Source organism: Aedes aegypti, chromosome 3, assembly GCF_002204515.2.
Source record: "Aedes aegypti strain LVP_AGWG chromosome 3, AaegL5.0 Primary Assembly, whole genome shotgun sequence".
Taxonomy (NCBI): Eukaryota; Metazoa; Arthropoda; class Insecta; order Diptera; family Culicidae; genus Aedes; species Aedes aegypti.
This window is the reverse complement of record NC_035109.1, coordinates 93,022,881-93,043,494: the sequence shown is the minus strand read 5'-3', so window position 1 is coordinate 93,043,494 and position 20,614 is coordinate 93,022,881. Positions and strand designations below refer to the sequence as shown.

Here is a 20,614-nt window from a genome sequence, read left to right as displayed (position 1 = left end):
GTCCGACATTTTTCCAATGTCATCGATGTTAGAACTTACAGGGGTCCTAATATCGACTCAGACCACTATCTCGTTGTAAGCAAAATTCGAGCGCGATTATCAACCGTTTAGAGTTCTAGGAATCGACAATCGTTGCGTTTCAATATACAACGCCTGTCAGCGGATGGTGTAGCAGCAGACTACCATCAAAAGCTCGACGAGCGGATTAGCGAAGACCAAGGAACGGTTGGTTCGACGAGGAGTGCCAGAGAATGACGAACGAGAAGAACTTGGCTACAAGCCGGATGCTGGTGTCTGGTACCCGTCAGAGCAGAGAGCGGTACAAGGAAGCAAGGGCAGCCGAAAAACGGATCCATCGCAGAAAGAAAAAGGAGCATGAAAAGGCGCAAGAAGCTATGGAACAGAACGACATGCGACGGTTCTACGAATCCATCAATGGTGTGCGGGGAAAAACAGCGCCGTCTCCCGCCATGTGCAACGACCGTGAAGGAAACTTGCTGACGGATAAAACAATGGTGGCCGCCAGGTGGAAAGAGTACTTTGAGTCATTGTTAAACGGAGATTATGGAAGTGGATCTGGTAGCACAATCCAAATCGATGACGATGGATAGGCTGTGGAACCTCTACCGCTAGATGAGGTAAGGAAAGCTATCAATGGGCTGAAGAACAACAAGGCTGTTAGGAAGGACGAGATCCCGGCCGAACTTCTCAAACACGGAAATGAGCAGCTGCACGAACTCCTTCACCGTATCATTTCGAGGATATGGGAGGAAGAACAAATGTCTACTAGTTGGTTGGAAGGTCTCATTTGCCCTTTGTACTAGAAAGGGCATCGATTGGAGTGCGCCAGTTACCGAGGGATAACACTCCTTAATTCGGCGTACAAAATCATGTCTGGAATTCTGTTCAACAGATTGAGACCGTATGAGGAGTCCTTTGTCGGCGAATACCAAGCTGGTTTTTATTAGGGCCGATCTACGACGGATCAAATGTTTACCCTGCGTCAAATCCTAAATTCCAGGAGTATAACTTGCAGACTCATCATCTGTTTGTAGATTTCAAAGCATCGTACGATTCAGTGAAGAGAAACGAGTTGTGGCAAATTATTTCCGAACATGGCTTTCCGGCGAAGCTGATTAGACTGATTCGTGCAACGCTTGATGGATCAAAATCAAGTGTGCGGGTGGTGGACGAGATTTTGTCATCGTTCGTAACCTTAGATGGATTGAAACAGGGTGACGCTCTTCCTAACTTGCTGTTTAACATAGCGCTCGAAGGTGCTACCGGATACCATCGTTGGTTTGACCACATCTAATCTGAACACTTTTTAATTTATACCGGGTACCCCCGTTGGTTTGAGTAGTGTTTGATCCTTCGACCTTGACACTTGCTTCTGCGGGGCGGGTGATGAGGGCAGGATCAAACATGTCGAGTGTCGGTAGTGAAGCGGTGAAAAAGTGATCGGTTCGTTAGAAGTGTTTGATCCTTCGACCTTGACACTTGCTCCTGCTGGGGCGGGTGATGAGGGCAGGATCAAACATGTCGCGCGTCGGTAGTGAAGCGGTGAAAAAGTGATCGGTTCGTTAGTAGTGTTTGATCCTTCGACCTTGACACTTGCTTCTGCGGGGGCGGGTGATGAGGGCAGGATCAAACATGTCGAGTGTCGGTAGTGAAGCGGTGAAAAAGTGATCGGTTCGTTAGTAGTGTTTGATCCTTCGACCTTGACACTTGCTTCTGCGGGGGCGGGTGATGAGGGCAGGATCAAACATGTCGAGTGTCGGTAGTGAAGCGGTGAAAAAGTGATCGGTTCGTTAGAAGTGTTTGATCCTTCGACCTTGACACTTGCTCCTGCGGGGGCGGGTGATGAGGGCAGGATCAAACATGTCGAGTGTCGGTAGTGAAGCGGTGAAAAAGTGATCGGTTCGTTAGAAGTGTTTGATCCTTCGACCTTGACACTTGCTCCTGCGGGGGCGGGTGATGGGGGCAGGATCAAACTTGTCGCGCGTCGTTCGCTCAGAGAAATGAAAAAGCGCCGCGGATCGCTAGTAGTGTTTGATCTATTGATCGCGTCGCTTGCTCTTGCGTGGGCGAGTGACGAACACTTGTTCGGCGTTTAATGCGATTATCGAATTATTTCGCGAATCCGGTTAGGCGTGATTATATCATGGATCGCATCACCAAACATTGGTGACTCCCAGATCTTTACCTTATCCCACTAACCCAATATCCTCTCCATGACAACCGTGGAGATGCAGAGGTGATCTCGGTCTCTAGTAACAACGGTAGTCACACTAACATTCCTTCCCTTCCCCGATGACCGTAAGGACGTGGCCGGCGCCGTTATTGACTTTTAAATTTGAGCTCTCGATTTGTGCACATTGAAGAATGGTAAGCTAATCCCAAGCCCCATTCATTAATTCCCTGTGCAACTTCGATTGTTCTGGTCAATCACGGAGTAGCAACTACGAATTGTACGGTCATCTATGCTTATGCTTATGCTTATGCTTATACCGGGTACCCCCGTTGGTTTGACCACATTTAATCTGAACACTTTTTAATCTGTACCCCGCTAATTTGCACATCGTTCAGATTAAAAATGGTTCAGACGTCATTTAGCTCATAGAACGGAGTAAACTGAAATGGAACGCTGTAGAACGGAACGCAGAATCAAAACAAAACAGTGAAAGAGGTAACCAGAAGCACGGTTCTAGGGCGACTAAACGTTCTAATTAAAAATGAACCCCAATGGTTTGAATGAGGTACCGTTCAAATTAGCGGGGGTGCACGGTATCAGGAGAGCCAGTGTGCAGCGAAGCGGTACCACTATCACACGTTCTCATATGCTCCTTGGCTTTGCGGACGATATCGACATCATCGGGATTGACCGTCGGGCAGTGGAAGAGGCGCTCGTGCCTTTCAAGAGGGAGACAGCGAGGATCGGGCTCACGATCAACACCATGAAAACGAAGTACATGATAGCTGATGGTCAACGTGGGTCCGGACGTGTTAGTGGTAGCGAAATGGTGCTAGGAGGTGAAAAGTTTGAAGTGGTGGAAGAATTTGTGTATCTTGGAACACTAGTCTAGCGTAACATTTGAAAAGGGCCTAACTGCAAAATGTAAACAAACTTGATTATTCATTATTCGTATCATTTTTTACGTAAATTACTCCTACATACTCTTACGGGCATGCAAAATGCATTATTAATGGTAATTTTATTCAAATTTAAAAGGGCCTATCTGAAAATGATAAAACTAAGAGGGCCTAACTGGTCATAAAAGGGCCTAACTGAAAATTTCCATCAAAATCAGATTGGCCCTTCCGTGCATTTTTAATGTTCCTCCATATTTTCCAATATTTAGCCATTGTATAGTGTTTTTCTCACATAATGGAACCTAGTGAAATATTTGAAAAGGGTCTATCAGCATAACGTAAAAATTGAGAAATGCTCGATTGAAGATTCTGTAACATATTGATTGTTACTATTCTAAAGTCAAGTCATTGCTATCCAATAGTTTTAAACTTTTGTTCGACACTCATAGTCTATTACTGGGCCACGTAAAGTTTTAAATCTGACATAACATAAAAACTAGTAAAAAATGTTGAATTCAAACATCATCGGCAGATAGGCCCTTTTACGAGTCTTCAAACCAGTTAGGCCCTTTCAATTAGGCCCTATAATTGAACATGGTTTCAGTTAGGCCCCTCCAGTTAGGCCCCTTTACAATTTGTTAATTTTATTGATTATTGAATAGATTTTCAAAGTTTTAGAACAAAATCAATCGATTAAGTGAGAAAATCAACATTGAATATTGAAAATTCTCAATTGAAGATTCAGTACTATATTGATTATTCATAATTCAAACCCTTTCTTAGCTTAGCTTAGCTTAGACTGACTACACATATCAATGGTTGCTATTCCGTGATTGACCGAAGTCAGTGAAAATGCACAAAGAATCAACTAGAAGTTTGGCTGGGATTGGCCATAATCTTCTTCAATGTGCATAATTCAGTGCCTCTATTTATACAGGGTCAATAACGGCGCCGGCCACGTCCTTGCAGTCAGGTGGGATTGGGGGAAGGAATGTTAGTGTGTAACCTTTGCTATTTGGAGACCGTGTTTGCCTCTGCATCTCCACAAAGGTTACTGGGAGGGATGTTTGTTAATGGGAAGGATCGTTGGGTCACAGGATTCACTTTGATAAGCGATTAGACCATGATAAATAATGATTTGTGAGATATATACATGCTTATTTGTAAATATAAAATTTTCATTTGATATGATACCTACCTTGATACCTTGATGGCTACAGCGTAGCATCACGCCATTGCCGGGCGTATTGTAGAGCTCCATCTTCGTCGGTCTTGGGCGAAACTTCTCCAGTTGCCCCGAACGTTTAGGGTCGCCAGGTCCTCTTCCACTGCGTACAGCCAGCGTATTCGTGGTCTTCCCCGAAGCCACCGGCCTCTACCTGGTTCCCTGCTGAATATTATTTTCGCAATTCTTTCTTCCGACATTCGCACTAAGTGACCAGCCCACTGAAGTCTGCCGTATTTTACACGATTGATAATATTCGCATCTTTGTACACTTGATACAACTCGTGATTCATGCGTCTGCGCCACACACCATTTTCGAGTTTCCCACCGAGTATTGTCCGCAGCACTTTACGCTCATTTGATATGAACAATTTCTATTTAGTGGAAAATTATGCCGACACTTGAGGTGACGAACCATTCAAAGTTTGTTGAACAAATACCTAAATGTAACATTCCTACAGCTGTCAGGACGAAAGCATGTGTTATTATATTTTACTTATTTGAAAAGAAACAAAAAACTTGATTGGTTGGAACATCATAGAACACTCTTATTCTTATGCCGACACTTACAGTGGCGAACCATCCAAAGTTTGTTGAATAAAGTGAACTTTTCGCAAGTCTACACTTGTAGTGTCGAACCATTCAAAGTTTTTTTTTTAATTACAAAAATAAATAAAGGTAAAAAGGGGTGTTCTGAAAATAAAAAAAAATGTGAAACATAAATAATTCATGAATCAGAGTTTGTGTCGACACTCACAGTGACGAACAATTCATAGTTTGTTGAAAATTCATATTTACGTCACACAATTGTAACGATTAAATGTGCAGTCATACATATTTTATAGATTAGAAATAGTAGCATGAAACGAGCTCACCAATTGATCCTTTATCCTTCACTGTGCAGCCACAATCCACTCTCAGCCTCACTCGTTTGCTCGGCTATATAAAAGCACTCAGAAAAAAAAGGCGCGCGACCTGAAAAGGAAAAAAAACTTGGCTTTCTTGACGCACTGCCCAGCAGCAAGCGTCAAGGTCAAAGGATCAAAAAGAACTAACCGATCACGCCACTTTTTCACTTACTAGACCGACGTGCGACATGTTTGATCCTGCCCTCGTCGCTGGCCCCCGTAGGAGCAAGCGTCAAGGTCGAAAGATCAGACAGAACTCTATTCATAATTCAAACCCTTTCTCCTATTTACTAGTTTTATACTTGTCTTCGACTCTCATAATAGTCTACTAGGTGGCCCATAACGTTTGAAATCTTAAATAACAAAACAACTCGTGAAAATGGTTGAATTCAAACATCATCGGCAGATAGGCCCTTTAGCGAGTCTGCAAACCAGTTAGGCCCTTTGATTGAACATGGTTTCAGTTAGGCCCCTCCAGTTAGGCCCTTTTATTAAACTTAGTTCCAGTTAGGCCCTTTTGGAGTTTGTTAATTTTATTGATTATTGAAGTGATTTTCAAAGTTTTAGAACAAAATCAATCGATTAGGTATGTGAGAAAATCAACATTGATTAATAAAAATTCTTTATTGAAGATTCAGTACTATATTGATTCCTAGTTCATGCCCATTCTCTTTTTTACTAGTTTTATCATAATCTTAATGCGAAGTTAGTTGAAAAACTGATTTTTATCCTGAAAAAAAAATCAATTACATTAAAAATTTTGAATAATTTTTATTTGTTAATTTTTATTTGTTGCCTCTAGTTGTGGATCGAGTTCCAAAAGTCGCGATTTTCACAAAAACAAATTCGTTTGTTTTTGTAACAGCCCTGCAAGAATTCTTCTTATACTTCTTCTTGGAATTACGTCCTCACTGGGACAGAGCCTGCTTCTAAGCTTTGTGTTCAATGAGTACTTCCACAGTTATAAACTGAGAGCTTTCTTTGACAAGTTGCCATTTTCGCATTCGTATATCGTGTGACAAGTACGAAGGTACTCTATATTCAGGAAAGTAAAGGAACACAGGCTTTCGGAATGATTATGAACTCCACTTGTTGATGTATAACATGAAAAAAGAATTTTATTATCAGCATTACATACATGTGATTATAAATAACATATCCATGAGCACTACGAAAAATAGCTTTTATTTAATTTGCAGTCACTTTTGATTATCACTCCTACATTCCAATTTTAGAGAATCACATAAAGAAAATAAATCTGAATTCATCTTATGTTTTGCAACGCGAACATTTTTAACTTAACTCATACGAAGACATACGATTTATGAAAGAAAAGAACAACTATCCAGAAAAAAAAAAACGTTTCGAGACACGGTACAAATGCTAGAAAAAGCTAGCTTTATTGCGGGCCAGTTTCGATACCAGTCCCCAGATCTAACGAAAATTGATGGGCCTTGTTTTAGAGGTAAAGGAAAAATGGCCCATTTTCGCTACCAAAAGGCGCTTCGATGGGATTACGACGTGACAATGCCGACAAATATGACTCTACATAACGATTACTAAGCTGCGTCTGCAAAGAATGGTGGCTGTAGCGCCGAGGTTGCGCATGGAGCTCATACACTTCGATGCGCGTTCGGCGGCTCCCGGGTAGACCCTGAATTTCGTCGTCGTCCGACCGTCATATGCTGTAGTCTTTGGTTAGGTGCACTTCGATGTCCACCCGGCAGATGGGACAGTGCTTGTTGGTCACCAGCCACTGGTCGACGCAGTCCTTGTGGAATAAATGCATACACGGAAGGCGCCTTTCGTGAGAGGGGAAATGAAGGAAAATATTTGTTATCCTATTGATGGTTTTATCGAGAGAACCTATTCAACGAACCTCACGTCGTTGTCGACCTCGAACTGGGACAGACATATGGTGCACTTTTCGCTGTCTTCGTCCGTCTCGCTGGCGCGACGCAGTCGTTTGTACTTGTGGGGGAAGGTATTGTGCTCAATCATTTCCTGCAAACGAAGTAAAATTAAAACTATTGCAGATGGGCAGATAATCTATGTTGTAGAAACCTGTGTTGCTCCGCGATTGGAGCAGGTATCCTCGATGACGCGAACGAAGCGGTTTAAGCTGGACAGCAAACTTGGTCGGAGCTGAAAAACATATTTTTAAGGATTAATTTTTGAAATTGTACCATGTTCTCTACTAATTTCCGATATCCTTTATGCTTTAGGTAGTCCACTAATGGCACCGGCACCCTAGCATATTTAAGGCGAAGTAGGCCGTCATTGAAATTTGTACGCGTCGTTAATGACTGTTGCTAATTCATCTCACGATTTCGAATCAAAGAAAATCAGTTGGTTTTGCACTGACATAGCTGAAAAAGTATCAGCATACTTTATGCATGTTAGCGCGTACAGTGATTCTTTTTCAAGTCAATATAAACTATCAAGACTGAGTTTTATCACTTTGAAATGCATGCTGAAAAGTCATCATTGTTGCCAAAACGAATGACGGGCTACTTAGCCTTAACGGGACAGTACCGTTTTAACCCTTCTATCGGTAGCATTTTTTTTTTTTACAAAAATTATTCGGATCGAGATAATTTTCTTATTTTTTATATTTTGTCATTTTTTTCACAATTTCTCGAGGGACTCTTCTTTTTTGGAATTTTTGGATCGACATTCACCATAAAAATAATTTATTTGATCACCATTTTGTTTTAGTCAGTTTCCAATGATGGCGTCCAAGAAGGATTACCATTGTTAACGAAATTACTTACAAAAACGAGTCCAACCAAAAATAGGCACGGGTCCTAACAAGGATCGAAAAGGGATCGATAGGTACAAAAGTAGTGCTAAAAAATAGTAGCAATTTGTATTTACACAGTACGCGAGTACATTGAGCACTTAGATTTAATGGAATAGTTTTAGGGATTGTTCCATGGTTTCGTTCAGTAACAGAGAAAACAAGTTACAATATTTCTTAACTTTGCGACTTACCCCTATGCTGAAATGAACCTGCGGTGCATTGTTGAGGATTGCTTGTGGCTGGAAATGGTGGTACATATGATGGTGGACGTGCTGATGATCGTTTCGCCTGAAATGAAAACGAATTACAAGGTCAATACGAATAATGGGTTTATCCTCATTCAACATACCTCATCGGTGGATAAACCGTCGTATGATACGAAACTCGTCTCGGTCGATGATTAAACACACGCAGATCCTGCTGGTAATTCAGCCCGTAGCGATTGAAGTTTCGGTCCGCCCAATACGTGCCACCGTCGTCGAAGAGTTCTTCCCTAGAACCGGAGGCGCTAGAGCCAGCTCCACCGGAATGAGCCGGATTCGGACCGGCTGCGTTGTTGTACGAAGAATTGATCAGATTGTTTCTGGATCTCAACGCACCATGATGAGGAGACACCCGTTCGTTATAATCATTGAGTTCCCCTAACATACGTCGGTGTGCTTCCTGAATATTATGCTGCCGATTCCAGAGTTGTTCGTGAACCGCGTACGGCGGTCGAACTCCACCGGTATGTAGGTAGCGATTTCGATTCATGTGGTTCATGTAACCATAGCTGCGATGATAGCTTCGCGGCTCCGGATGGTTGCTTCCGGCCGGGGGTGGCGCTTGTCTTCCAGATTCATATCCAGGTTGATTGTTGTTGTCGTCGTTGAACCGTCGATTATTGGTTCCATCGAACTCTCTGCCGTTCGGGCCCAGCCTATTGGAGTAGTCGATGGGACTTTCAACCGACGAATGCGGACATCCGAATCTTTGTTCGCCGCTGTTGTTACCCTCACCACGCTGAACCCCATGTCTGTGATTGAAGATCTCACCCAGAGGGGGGACGTATGGTGTGAAAATATTCCGATTGAAACTACCACTACTGGTGTTGTCTATCACAATTCCTGCATTGCTGTCGCTTCCGTTATCTGCACCACTGTGGGTGGGTCCACCCGATGTCGCGCCATCTGGCGCCGGACGATGTGACTCTTGGTTGTGACCCGTAGCCGGATAATTCGTCGAAAGCAATGGAGTCGGTCGCATCATACTGGGATCCTGACGGGAAGTGCGCCCGTTTGGAAACCAACGCCGGACGCTTGGAGAGTATCCGCCCTCTCGACTACCCTGATGCAGAAATGTTCGGAAATGTCTCTGCGCAGGAATGGGAGAATGGGGCTGTTGCGATCCGTGATGCGGCCGAAGACGATGAAACGATTGCGATTGCTGTGGTGGAGGGCTGTAAGAGATAAGATGAAATAAATATGTTTTCAACATGTTCAAAGTTACGCCGGTCAATCCCAGCTTGAAACTTAAAATTACAAAATCACCGGTAATTCATCAATGCACCCAATTGCACAATATTTTGCACACAAATATTTCATTATTTAATGTCACGTTGTACAATATGGTCATGTGTATGCCGGCTTAAGGTATGACTTCAGTCAATTATTCCAAATTGTTCAGGAATATTGGTGGCTGACTGAAGTAAGGACTTAAGGTGATTATAAAAGGAATCCACGCTTTGACTTTGCATTTGAAACTGCGCCGAAAATTCTACGTCGATAACAGCGTACGGTACCGACGGCCGCCCCGGTATGACCTAGAGCGGCTTAAGCCGAGAGCAACGCCGGGTACGTGGGACGAAGTCAACGGAACGATTGGTTCGACGAGGAATGAAGGCAGATTCTGGAGGAAATGAATGCAGCACGGGCGGTCATGCTGCAGCAAGGGACGCGGCAGAACGTGGAACGTTATTGACGGAAACGGCAACAGCAGACCTCTTTCGGGAGAAAGAACGCCGCCTAAAGGATACAGAGTGCGAGGATATGAAACAGCTGTGCCGGTCTAAAAAAACACGAAAGTTCTATCAGAAGTTCAACGCATCCCGCAACGGCTTCGTGCGAGGCAGCGAAAATTGGACTGGTGGTGACCAAGACAAAGTACATGCTAGTAGGTAGAGCCGAGTGTGACAGGGTAGGTATCAGTGTTACGATAGACGGGGATACGTTCGTAGTGGTCGACGAGTTCGTCTATCTTGGATCCTTGCTGACGGCTGATAATATTACTGTGTGCATTTGAAATGCAAATATCAAATGCGGGAACACCAAACGCAGTAAGATGTTTAACAAGGAAGGCAAAGTAAAAAAATACTTTTCTTTGCTAGGTTGGCGATGATATGGATCATGGTTGCTTAGTATCCTTTGAAAAGTTTGTTTATCCGCATTTGAAGCCCAGTTAGACCAGATTTGCACTTCAAACGCGAACAGCAATAACGTTAGCCGTGAAATACGGAGGCGCATCATCATCAGTGGAAGTCGGGCCTACTATGGCCTCCACAAGAAGTTGCGGTCAAAAAAGATTCACACCCGCACTAAATGTATCATGTACAAAACGCTAATAAGGCCGGTAGTCCTCTACGGTTATGAAACGTGAACGTGCTCGAGGAGGACCTGCAAGCACTTGGAGTCTTCGAACGTCGGGTGCTTAGGGCGATCTTTGGCGGTGCGCAGGAAAACGGTGTGTGGCGGCGGGGGATGAACCACGAGTTCGCCCAACTCTACAGCAAACCAAGTATCCAGCAGGTGGTCAAAGCTGGAAGCATACGATGGGCAGGGCATGTTGCAAGAATGCCGGATAGCATCCCTGCAAAGAAGTTGTTCGCTTCGGATCTTTTTGGTATAAGAAGGCGTGGAGAGATGCGAGTATTGTGGCGTGAAATAGTTGATTCAGTATTATCATTTAGATGTTAACTAAATAAAAAATAAATAAAACGAGACCAGAAGCATGAGAATGGCTGACCGTCCGCAGTTGGTACTCCGTTATTACAAGAACAGCTGCACTTACACAGGGAACCAAATGACGCTATTTGGCTGGAGGCTGTTTGGGCACGTCAGGAGTTAATCATCAATGTTAACTTCCTTTTCCCGATCAGCCTAGATAGCCGTGTAGTGTTGGTAGCGATTGTTTCAATTGGCTAAGAATTAACACTACGGACTGCCTGTTCCGAAGTTAAAAGTTCACCTAACAGGTGACCGCTAATTCATGCGGCTTTAAGCTTACCGTGCCTAAGAATGAATGAATGCCTAATCGCAAACGGAGCCAGGGAGTACCAGGGCGCCCTCTACAGTATTATGCCCTTCCTGTGCTACCCGGAGCAATGGTGCAGGTGACCTTGTGTTTCTCCGAGATAATCGGCTGCCCTTCTTCAGTCTCAAGCCTGAGGCTAAATAAGGGTGGGATTATTAATACGTTGTAATTTAGTTTAAATTTTCACCTCTATAGTTTCGCATTATGCGTATTACACAGTGTAGTCTGTGCTTTTCGCCTTTGGCGACTTTTAAGAGATACCGATCTGTTTTTTCGCTGCTGGTCTTTTTCGTTCTAAAATTGCGAAAAGCTTAATCCTGCGTAGTTTGGGGAGTGGCTACGGTTAGGATAGCTTAGTTAGACCAATCTTCAGCATAAAATATCATTAACGATCAATCTTTGTAGACTCATGCAAATGGTACAGTTCAAATGGCGCAAAAAACCTTACTTTTGTGAACTTTTATCTAGGTAACCTTGTGGACCCAGTTTTTGTTACTTTCATAAACATGAAATGGCAAACTCGCGTGCTATACCTCGTGCATGCGTGCTCGTAAATAGCGCTGACGTTGCTACACTTATTTCTGAGTTAACAACCAGAGATGTATGTGCTGTCACAATTGATATTTCTGTTGGTGACCTCAATAGGAAATACGTCTTTCGTTTTGTGGTGTATTTACCACATGATGAACCAGCCCCAATGGATGATTTCAAACGAGTTGCCTTTCACTGCCTATGAAAAGGCCTTCTGCTGATTTGTGGGTAGTGATGTTGATACTCATCACATCATCTGGAGCAACTCAGATATCAATTTAAGAAGCTCCAGTCTGATGGAATGCTTAAGTAGTTCAAATCTTGGATTACTTATTTTAGGGAATCGCCCAACCTTCATGGTCTTCATGGTCATCTGCTAGGGAAGAAGTGTTAGAAATAATGCTCTGCTTGAACAGAATCAGTCACGAGTTGACGAATTGGCATGTATCAGATGATGAATCATTATCTGATCATCGCTACATCTCTATATGAATATATGAATGTAAATTCGCAAACTTTGCATTTGTTATACTCCACAAACTGGGAATTGATTGTGACCAAATTCTATGAATTCTCTCCGTTCATTGGAAATCCTAGTGATTTGAATGTTTCCACTTCCGGTGAATTGGGACACAATTGTCCTTGCTTCGAGTGAATCCCACAATTGCTTGTCACTTTGTTCCTCACAACTCCCTTCGCGGGACGAGTTGACCACTGGCTATTTGTAAAGGAATATGTCAGATAGTCAGGCTGCTTTTAAAGCTCTTGTCTAGGCCAACTCAAGGTCTAAGCTTGTTATCGCACGTCGAACTCAATTTGAGGAACTGAATTCAGTGAACTCTGTAATACTTATATGGATCCTTGCTATTCTTCCATTGCTGGGAATGAATTGGCTTATGAATTAGCTCACAATGGAGCATTAGACTGGCCCACCTTAGTATGGGAGAAAAATAAAGTTGTTAGATTCCACGGGGCACCCTCCAGGATTATTCCTTAGGGTTAGAGAAAGACTTCCTGAAAAATTCAGCTCATTTGGTCCTTCCTTGAGCTGGCGCATTTGATTTGAAGTTAATATGAGATGTTCAGCTCCAACACATAGGAAACAGCACATCATCTCCTGTTTGAGTCAGGAAAATTGTTGATCGCGTTCAATTGAACCCAGAATGTCAAAAACACTACTTGATACTATAGCAAACAATATTGTAAAAGGTTGTATGATGATTAAAATTGATAAAGTTGGTGTTTTAACTATCTGAAGTAGATTTGCAATATTGCATAGTATTCCTTCAACTTAGTTGGGTTTTTTTTTTTAGTTTTAGAAGGTGGTAAATTACAACCCAGCGTTTCACGTTCGATATGGAGGCTAGTCATATCGAATTCGTCCATCGTGCGCCAGAGTGTCGGACTCTTTTATACCGACTAAAGTCCACCTTCGCCCACGAGCCATTCCCCCCGGAACTGCCTCTTGGCATTACTTCATGGGGGAGGCTATTGTGCTAACCACTGCACTGCTCCTTGCTTCTTACGCTCCTGTACTTCCCTTGCTCTCTTCGTACTGCTGGCATCACGCCAGGGCCATGTTTCTACTGCCGCTTCTGTCATTGCTACGCTTCGTTGCTCTACTGCGACGTGTTTGGGGCTGGCATCTCGCCAGAGCCCTGCGCAACTTTTGCGCCTGCTGCTAATCCGCCGATTCTCGAGTTCTCCAGGTTGGACCAGTTGGATGCCGAGGTCGGTCCTTAGTTGGGTGGTAGCCACTAAGCGCATCATAGCCACCTATGACGCTGGGCGAGCTGCGGCACAAAGTGCATGCACATGTGTGATTGTACGGGAGTGCTGATCTAAGCCTAACTTTCAACAATTGAAAGCTTAATGAAAATGAGCTTAAATCCAGATACAACCTTCGGCAACTATGTTCATTAGCGTATAAACTAGTGAATTTGTCATTCTGGGCTCAATTGAACGCGATTGACTAGTCTACGAGACGAAACAGTGACATAGGGTCATTTTTCAATATATTTGAGACGAATATTCCATACAAACTTTGAATTGAATGCGCCAGCTGGGGGAGCAACCAAATGAGTTGAAATTTTGAGAGAGCTTTTTTCTTACCCTAAGGCACATATCTAGGGGGTGCCCCGTTGAATCGATTCACCGATTTAATCGAATCCTATGAATCGATGTTTTCGAATCGATTCGAATCGGATGAAAATTGATATTTATGAAGCTTGAAATGAAACAAAATGCATTTGTATTCGATTTCAACATCTTTCAATCAATTTAGTTTCGAAAATCAATCGAACAGATTTGCTACTTCAAGATATGTTCAAAATATGGTTTCTTTTCCACACACTCATTAAGAAATATTTAACTCTCTAATACCCAACCCCGCCTTTAGACGGGGTACACTTTAGAATTTTGTAAATTTTTTCGTAGCTCGGAAATCAAAATGTTTTTATTTTTGGCTTATACTTTGACTCATAACAGGCATATTAGAAAAAAATTTTATGACTTTTGAAACTTTTTTGTATTTTTAGAAATTGTTTGAAAAAATGCATTCTTATATAACCTACAAATGCCTGGGGTTCATTTAACGTGTAATATAAAAAATCGTACTTCTTATATTTTTCTACGATCAACCTATCACAAAAGAAGAGCCTGGTGGTATTAGTATAATTTCAAATCTGTTTTCCGTTAGTTACACGGAAAATAAAATACGCTCCGAAAAAAAATAAAAAAAATAATGTTTTTAAAAGTGCCGTAAAAATTTAAATTTTTATTATTGCCAAAAATCAACAACTAGAAAAGGCTTCAAGAAAAAATGAAAAAAGCTAGGGATGTTCAAAAATAAAAATTATAAAAATCAAAAACCAAAATTTAAAAATTTGCGAGTAAAAATAAATAATTGCCCAAAACGTGTTTAGAACGATTTTAGATAACGAAAAATAATTTTTAAATCGAAAATAAAAATTTGGGTATTAGAGGGTTAACGATTTCAACAAAATTAATCAAATCAAAGAATCGAATGAAGAGAGTCGATTCACCCGATTTTATGTGCTCAAAACATCGATTCAAAATATCGATTAATCGGAAAGCAAACATCGATTTTCGGAACATCGATTCAAAATCGCCCAACGCTACTGCCGACTCAACTATCACATGGCAAATATTCAGTGTGTTGATATATTTGTGTGTGATAGTTGTGATTCCGATTATGGAACTTCTTATCACCTGATATGTAACTATCCAATCTTCGCGTAATTGCGATTCCATTTACTTGATTAACACCTATTAAGTGAAACTGATTTCAGAAACCTGAATCTTCATGACATTCTGTTATTTTTAACCCGCTGTGGTAATGAGCTATAGGCTCTCTTTACGCTCATGCGTTTTGCAGTGTCCTTTTTAGGGCGCTGTTCGAACCCATTGCACACTGGGCCAGGAGCAGAATTTAGCCAGACAAAACCTCTAGCGCTTGTGTCTTTGCTCTAGCGCTTCAGGAGTGCATTTTTGCGGTTTGATGTCAAAGGAGACTTATCTTGAATTTGTGTGTTCTTCAATTTTATGGTAAAAGTTAGTTGGAAATTTCACCGCATAGGTGGCGCTGCGATGCAAACTTTTTTGTTTTGCGTCCTAGAGCTTTCGCGTTTTCGGCAATGTTTTAGAACGTGTAAAAATACGACAAGTTGTCGAAGACACCAAAGTTCTTGAACTTCAAATAAGAAAGTAATGGTAAAAAATGTTTCAGTTTCATTTAATCACTTTTGTATGAAAATCTTATGCGTCAAGTTAGACACACAATGTTCCTTATTGTTTGCTGAACAAAATGTAGGATCAAAATTAGAAAAAGAAATATTTATGGTGTTTGCATTTAAAAAAATCGTCCACAGGACTACCCAAAGCTTTAAGGTGACACAACTCGGAACCCAAACAATGGCAAGCTTGTGCCATTGCCGATTTCAAAGGCACTAATCAGCTGAAATAATGAACGTACAAAGTCAATCTTAGGGGGGTGCCGTAGCCTTGAGGTTACGCTTTCGATTCGTAAGCGGAAGGTCATGGGTTCGATTCCCAATCCTCCCTCATAAAAAAACTCCGTCCAGTCACCATAAGACGTCGCACGAAGGGCCGTGTATTGGGGAACACATCCATCCTTCGTCAGTATCGGATGGTGACTGAGACAAACTGACCCTCTTTGTAGGCTGATGCCTCACACGACACGGATACATGGCAAAATGAACCACCGCACACCAATGGACTACGGCTATATGGATATGGATTGGACCAACGGCAGCTCTCTCCTCTACCTGCTCGGTATGAGAGGGATAGCTATAAGGATATAAATAGATTCTGTAAGATATGATAATCGGCATAGTAGTGGCCAAGTGCACGGAGTGCCTTAAAAAAAAAAAAAAAAAAAAAAAAAAAAAAAAAAAAAAAAAAAAAAAAAAAAAAAAAAAAAAAGGTCAGTTTTCTTATTTTAAGCTTTCTGTTAGTGCACAAAGCTAAAATAGAAATTGCACTGAAGTTTGATGCTTCTTTCGCGAGATTTGTGCCTTCAAAGTTTCGGTACATTATTGAATTTTGATTCTAAGATGTTTCACCTTAAAGGCGGTCCATTTCTTACGTAAGACAATTTTGGCAGTTTTTAGCCCCCTACCCACCATGGTAAGATTTATTGTATGAAAATTAAAAATAATTTGTATAGCGCGTAAGAAATCTCAAACATACCCCCCCCCCCCCCTCTTTCCATAACTCCTTACGTAATCAATGCAAGCATGGGAAACACTCACTCAGTTTTTGTGTTTCCCTCACTCGCTTCCACGCACAGTCGGGAGCGAGAAAACCGTTTCTCTAACCAAGCCGAACGTTTCAATTTCCAGTGCCCATTCTGCTTCTTCGGCGAGCACCAAGCGAAACAAAAAACGGCAACTGATTGAGTCGCTACCGATTCTAAAAGCCGAAGGCAACCGAATGCATACCGAATGATTTTTTACATTCTGATTCCGTTGGAGTGGCATTCGGATTTGAGTGCTGATGAGTGTTCACTGACTGGCAATCCACACCACGGAATGATTCAGTGAGTGGGAATTCGCTCACTCAGTTCAGTGCATTCGGCGAATGGATGCTTAATGCTTTCACTCGTGCCTCGCAGATAGGTACAAGTGTATTGGTATTCACTTCTCTTCGTGTTCCTTCCGATTCTTGCTTTTACATAATCGGCTACGTTTTGGAAGAGGATAAGGAGTGCTACGAAGCTAGTAGTACTAGAGGAGCCCGGAAGATTGCCCGAGCCGACACGATGGTGAAATGGCAACGCGAGTGGGATACCGCTGAGAAGGGAAGGTGGACTTATCGCCTTATTCCAAATCTGGCGAAATGGGTGAGCAGATCCCATGGAGAAGTCAACTTCCACTTGACGCAGTTCTTGTCAGGTCACGGCTGCTTCAAGAAATATCTGCACAGGTTCGGCCACGCAGAGTCGCCGCTCTGCGCTGAGTGCCCAGTCGTAGAGGAGTCGCCGGAACACGTCATTTTCGAGTGTCCACGTTTTGCTGCGGAACGTAGCGAGATGACAGCGGTCTGCGGTGCTGACGTAACCGTAGACAACGTAGTGGATAGAATGTGTAGCGATGAGGTGATGTGGAACGCGGTGAACATGGCGGTGACGAAAATAATGTCACTGCTTCAGCGGAAGTGGAGGGAGGAACAAGCCGGTGAACCGGAAGTCAGTCTCCAACCGGAATCGCAGAACCGACCTCGGCACCCAACCGGTAGGTAAGCTTGATCCACCGTCGGGGACAAGACCGAGTAGATCGTGGAAAAGCCCCGGAAATTGTAGGCTTCGTGGCCGTGCGGTTAGCGGCGTCAGTCGTTTAGGCATATTGTGCCATGAAGTGTGGGTTCGATTCCCACTCCAGTCGGTGGAAACTTTTCGTCAAACGAAAAATTCATCATTGGGCTACTGGGTGTTTCGTGTTGTCCGTTGCCTAATGTTTGTGATTGTTCAGTCTGTGCAGCCTTGAGCTGAAGACGGTGTAAATTGTCTTGCCAAATTGGTCGTCAGGGCACCTGTGAACCGGAAGTCATCCACCAACCGGAATCGCAGGATCGACCTTGGCACCTATCCGGGCAGCATCGGTACCGGAAGAACTTCCACCTCCGGGGAAGTCTTCGTCGGGGTAGGGTAGATTCACCGCCGGGGACTATCCGAATAGTGCGCGAGAACCTGGAGTGCTAAATGGCATGCGTCCAGCACCGAGAGAACTTCCTTCGTCAGGGAGTTTCTGGCACCCATGGTATCGTGAGCCGAATGGCTGAATATGGCATGAATATGGCATGTTTAGATCACAAACTAGGAATACTAACAAATTATTAATGGGAGCCGAAGGGCTCAGCATGGCATGGATTAGGAACTAACAAATTAATGATGGAGCCGAAGGGCTTAATGAAGGGTGCGCGTAGCATGTGTCGCCTCTTCTTCGAAGGAATACCGCAAGGTGGTGCCGGAGAAGAATTTTTTACGGTGACGGTGTACCTAGGAGACTGTTTTTTAGTGGGTAGGCGCCCCATTGCGAATCCCACACAGTGCCAAACCATACACTGTGGCATGAGCATGAACAAATACAGGCCAGTCTTGAGAAGATTTTTTTAACTCCTAGAGATGCATGAAAAAAAAAAAAAAAACATAATCGATTTTGACGCTTTCATGCTACACTCCACCCAGTACGATTCAGCTATCACTGAATGTTCGATAGCAGCAGATTTTTTGCTATTTTTTATCGGTGGCGTTCGGGTGAGTGGGTGAACTTTCCCATACTTGAATCAATGGACGGTCCCTTATGTAATCACATGTAAATGGCCATCCATGAATTACGTAACGTTATAGGGAGAGGGGGTTTCAAGGAAACGCGACAATTCATACAACATGTTCGCACTCTCCATACAAATAATGTGGCCAAGGCGGAAGTAGGTTGAAAGTAGTAAAATTTAGCGCGATTTATGGACGTCCCTTAATGTTGTTTGAAGGGAGCTTCAAGAAATCACGTCAGGAGGCAAGGTGTTGGTTCGACGGTTGGTTTAGTAACAATATGGGGCGTCCATTAAGTACGTGACGCATACCAAAACATACCACAACAACCCCACCCATCCGCCCCACGTCACACTATTCACACGAAAACTTTTAAAAAGATTGTATGAATCGTCACATCTTGCAGAAAACCTCCTCCCCCTAATAGCATTACGAAACGATTGATGACCCCATATATGTTCTCGATCGTTTTGGAGACCCATACAAAAAGCAGTATATCAAAAGAAGGATGGTGAAAAGGTTTCATTTGACGTGTTATGTTTATGGAGATTTTCATACGACAATTTTCAGAACCGGTTATTATCACTTTAACAGGGCGTACAGCAAAAGGTACTTCCGGATAACGTCATTCAAATTTTTTCCAAAAAGTTCCAACAGGTTCTAACTTGTATGTTCACCCTAAATCACTTTTTTTTTGTTTATTGAGCTATAGAATACTAGAACTATTGTATGTTTTCAACTTCAGCAATTATTTTTTAGTGCGTCAAATAAGGAACATAGTGCGTCAAATTAGGCACATTGAAGAATTAATTCGTCAATTAAGGAACCTAATGTGTTCTACAAAAAGTCATTAAAACATGCAGAAAAAAACGTTCAATATATTTTTCATTTTCATTTAGCAGCGTTTGGTGGGGCAATGAGAGCGCAAGTCAGTCTAAAGCCGGGGGCAGGGATAGGTAATGGTCGTAATAGTCTATGCGGACCACTTGAACACCATCGGAAATGATAGGAAGGGTTGGGGTAGGGTGTAGGAAATTGGAGAAGACTTGACACAGTAATGCGATTAATGCTGCAAAATGTAAATGTGCTGAGGGCAATTTAATTTAAGTTTTGAAGTTTGGTTTGATTTATTAAAATTTCAAACAATTGTACAAGAAAGAATGAGCTGATCGCTTTATATAAATTTAATAAACAACAAAGTAATAACAATATGAGAGTGATGCTAAGAACTGCTGATGGCACGATGCGACGCTTTAGGAGCTTTTGATAATGATTGAACATTACTATAAAGAACGCAATTCAATCGATGGTGACAACTTTACAAACTTTATCTGTTTTTATCATGTACAGATATAAAATTATAATTCAGTTCACTGATTGGCGGTGCTGATTTATATAAAAATATTTGATATTATTAAAATGAAATGTGTTACTTACTCATGATATTAATACTTCCCTGACCAGAATTATTCTGTTTTGAGCATCCTTTTCGAAGCTATTCTATCCAGTTATCCATTGACTGCTTACAGTTCTGAAATTATTCTTATTGTGCATGCTCATGCATTATATTAGTAATGATCATAATCATGCAACAGATAAGAAGGTGAGAAAGAGAGAATATAGGAACAGTGATTAGTAATGAATAATTATGTAGTTTTGTTAGAATAATAAACAATTAAACAATTAAATTTCGGATCATAAGACCGATGTATACAAATAATTTTGTTTCGAAATTGTCCGCGTGGTCTTCTAGTGCCCCTTTTAGATCAGAATCAGTCATAAGACATACCGTAAAATGGGGCGAATAGAAACACTTTCCGACATGTTTGAATGTGTACAATTTAAACCGTGTGGATAAAATCCAATTTTATTAGTCTTAAATATGGGTCGCGTCTTCCTTTGCTAAGACCCCAATCGCTGTTAAAAAATAAAAATTATATCGTACAAAGATTTAT

General features: G+C 42.2%; 1 protein-coding gene across 1 annotated transcript in view; it reads right to left on the bottom strand.

Moving 5' to 3' along the window:
• Positions 1 to 6,324: 6,324 nt before the first annotated feature.
• LOC5564631 (E3 ubiquitin-protein ligase arkadia-B) overlaps positions 6,325 to 20,614 on the bottom strand; it is a 34,570-nt gene continuing 20,280 nt past the window's right edge. Inside the window, exons 3-7 of the mRNA XM_001648958.2 lie at positions 8,379 to 9,467; positions 8,221 to 8,317; positions 7,291 to 7,371; positions 7,106 to 7,230; positions 6,325 to 7,028 (exon numbers count right to left, since the gene is read on the bottom strand). Of these exons, the coding sequence (XP_001649008.2) occupies positions 6,905 to 7,028; positions 7,106 to 7,230; positions 7,291 to 7,371; positions 8,221 to 8,317; positions 8,379 to 9,467 (1,516 nt within the window). The 3' untranslated portion in view covers positions 6,325 to 6,904. The remainder of the gene's footprint in view (positions 7,029 to 7,105; positions 7,231 to 7,290; positions 7,372 to 8,220; positions 8,318 to 8,378; positions 9,468 to 20,614) is intronic.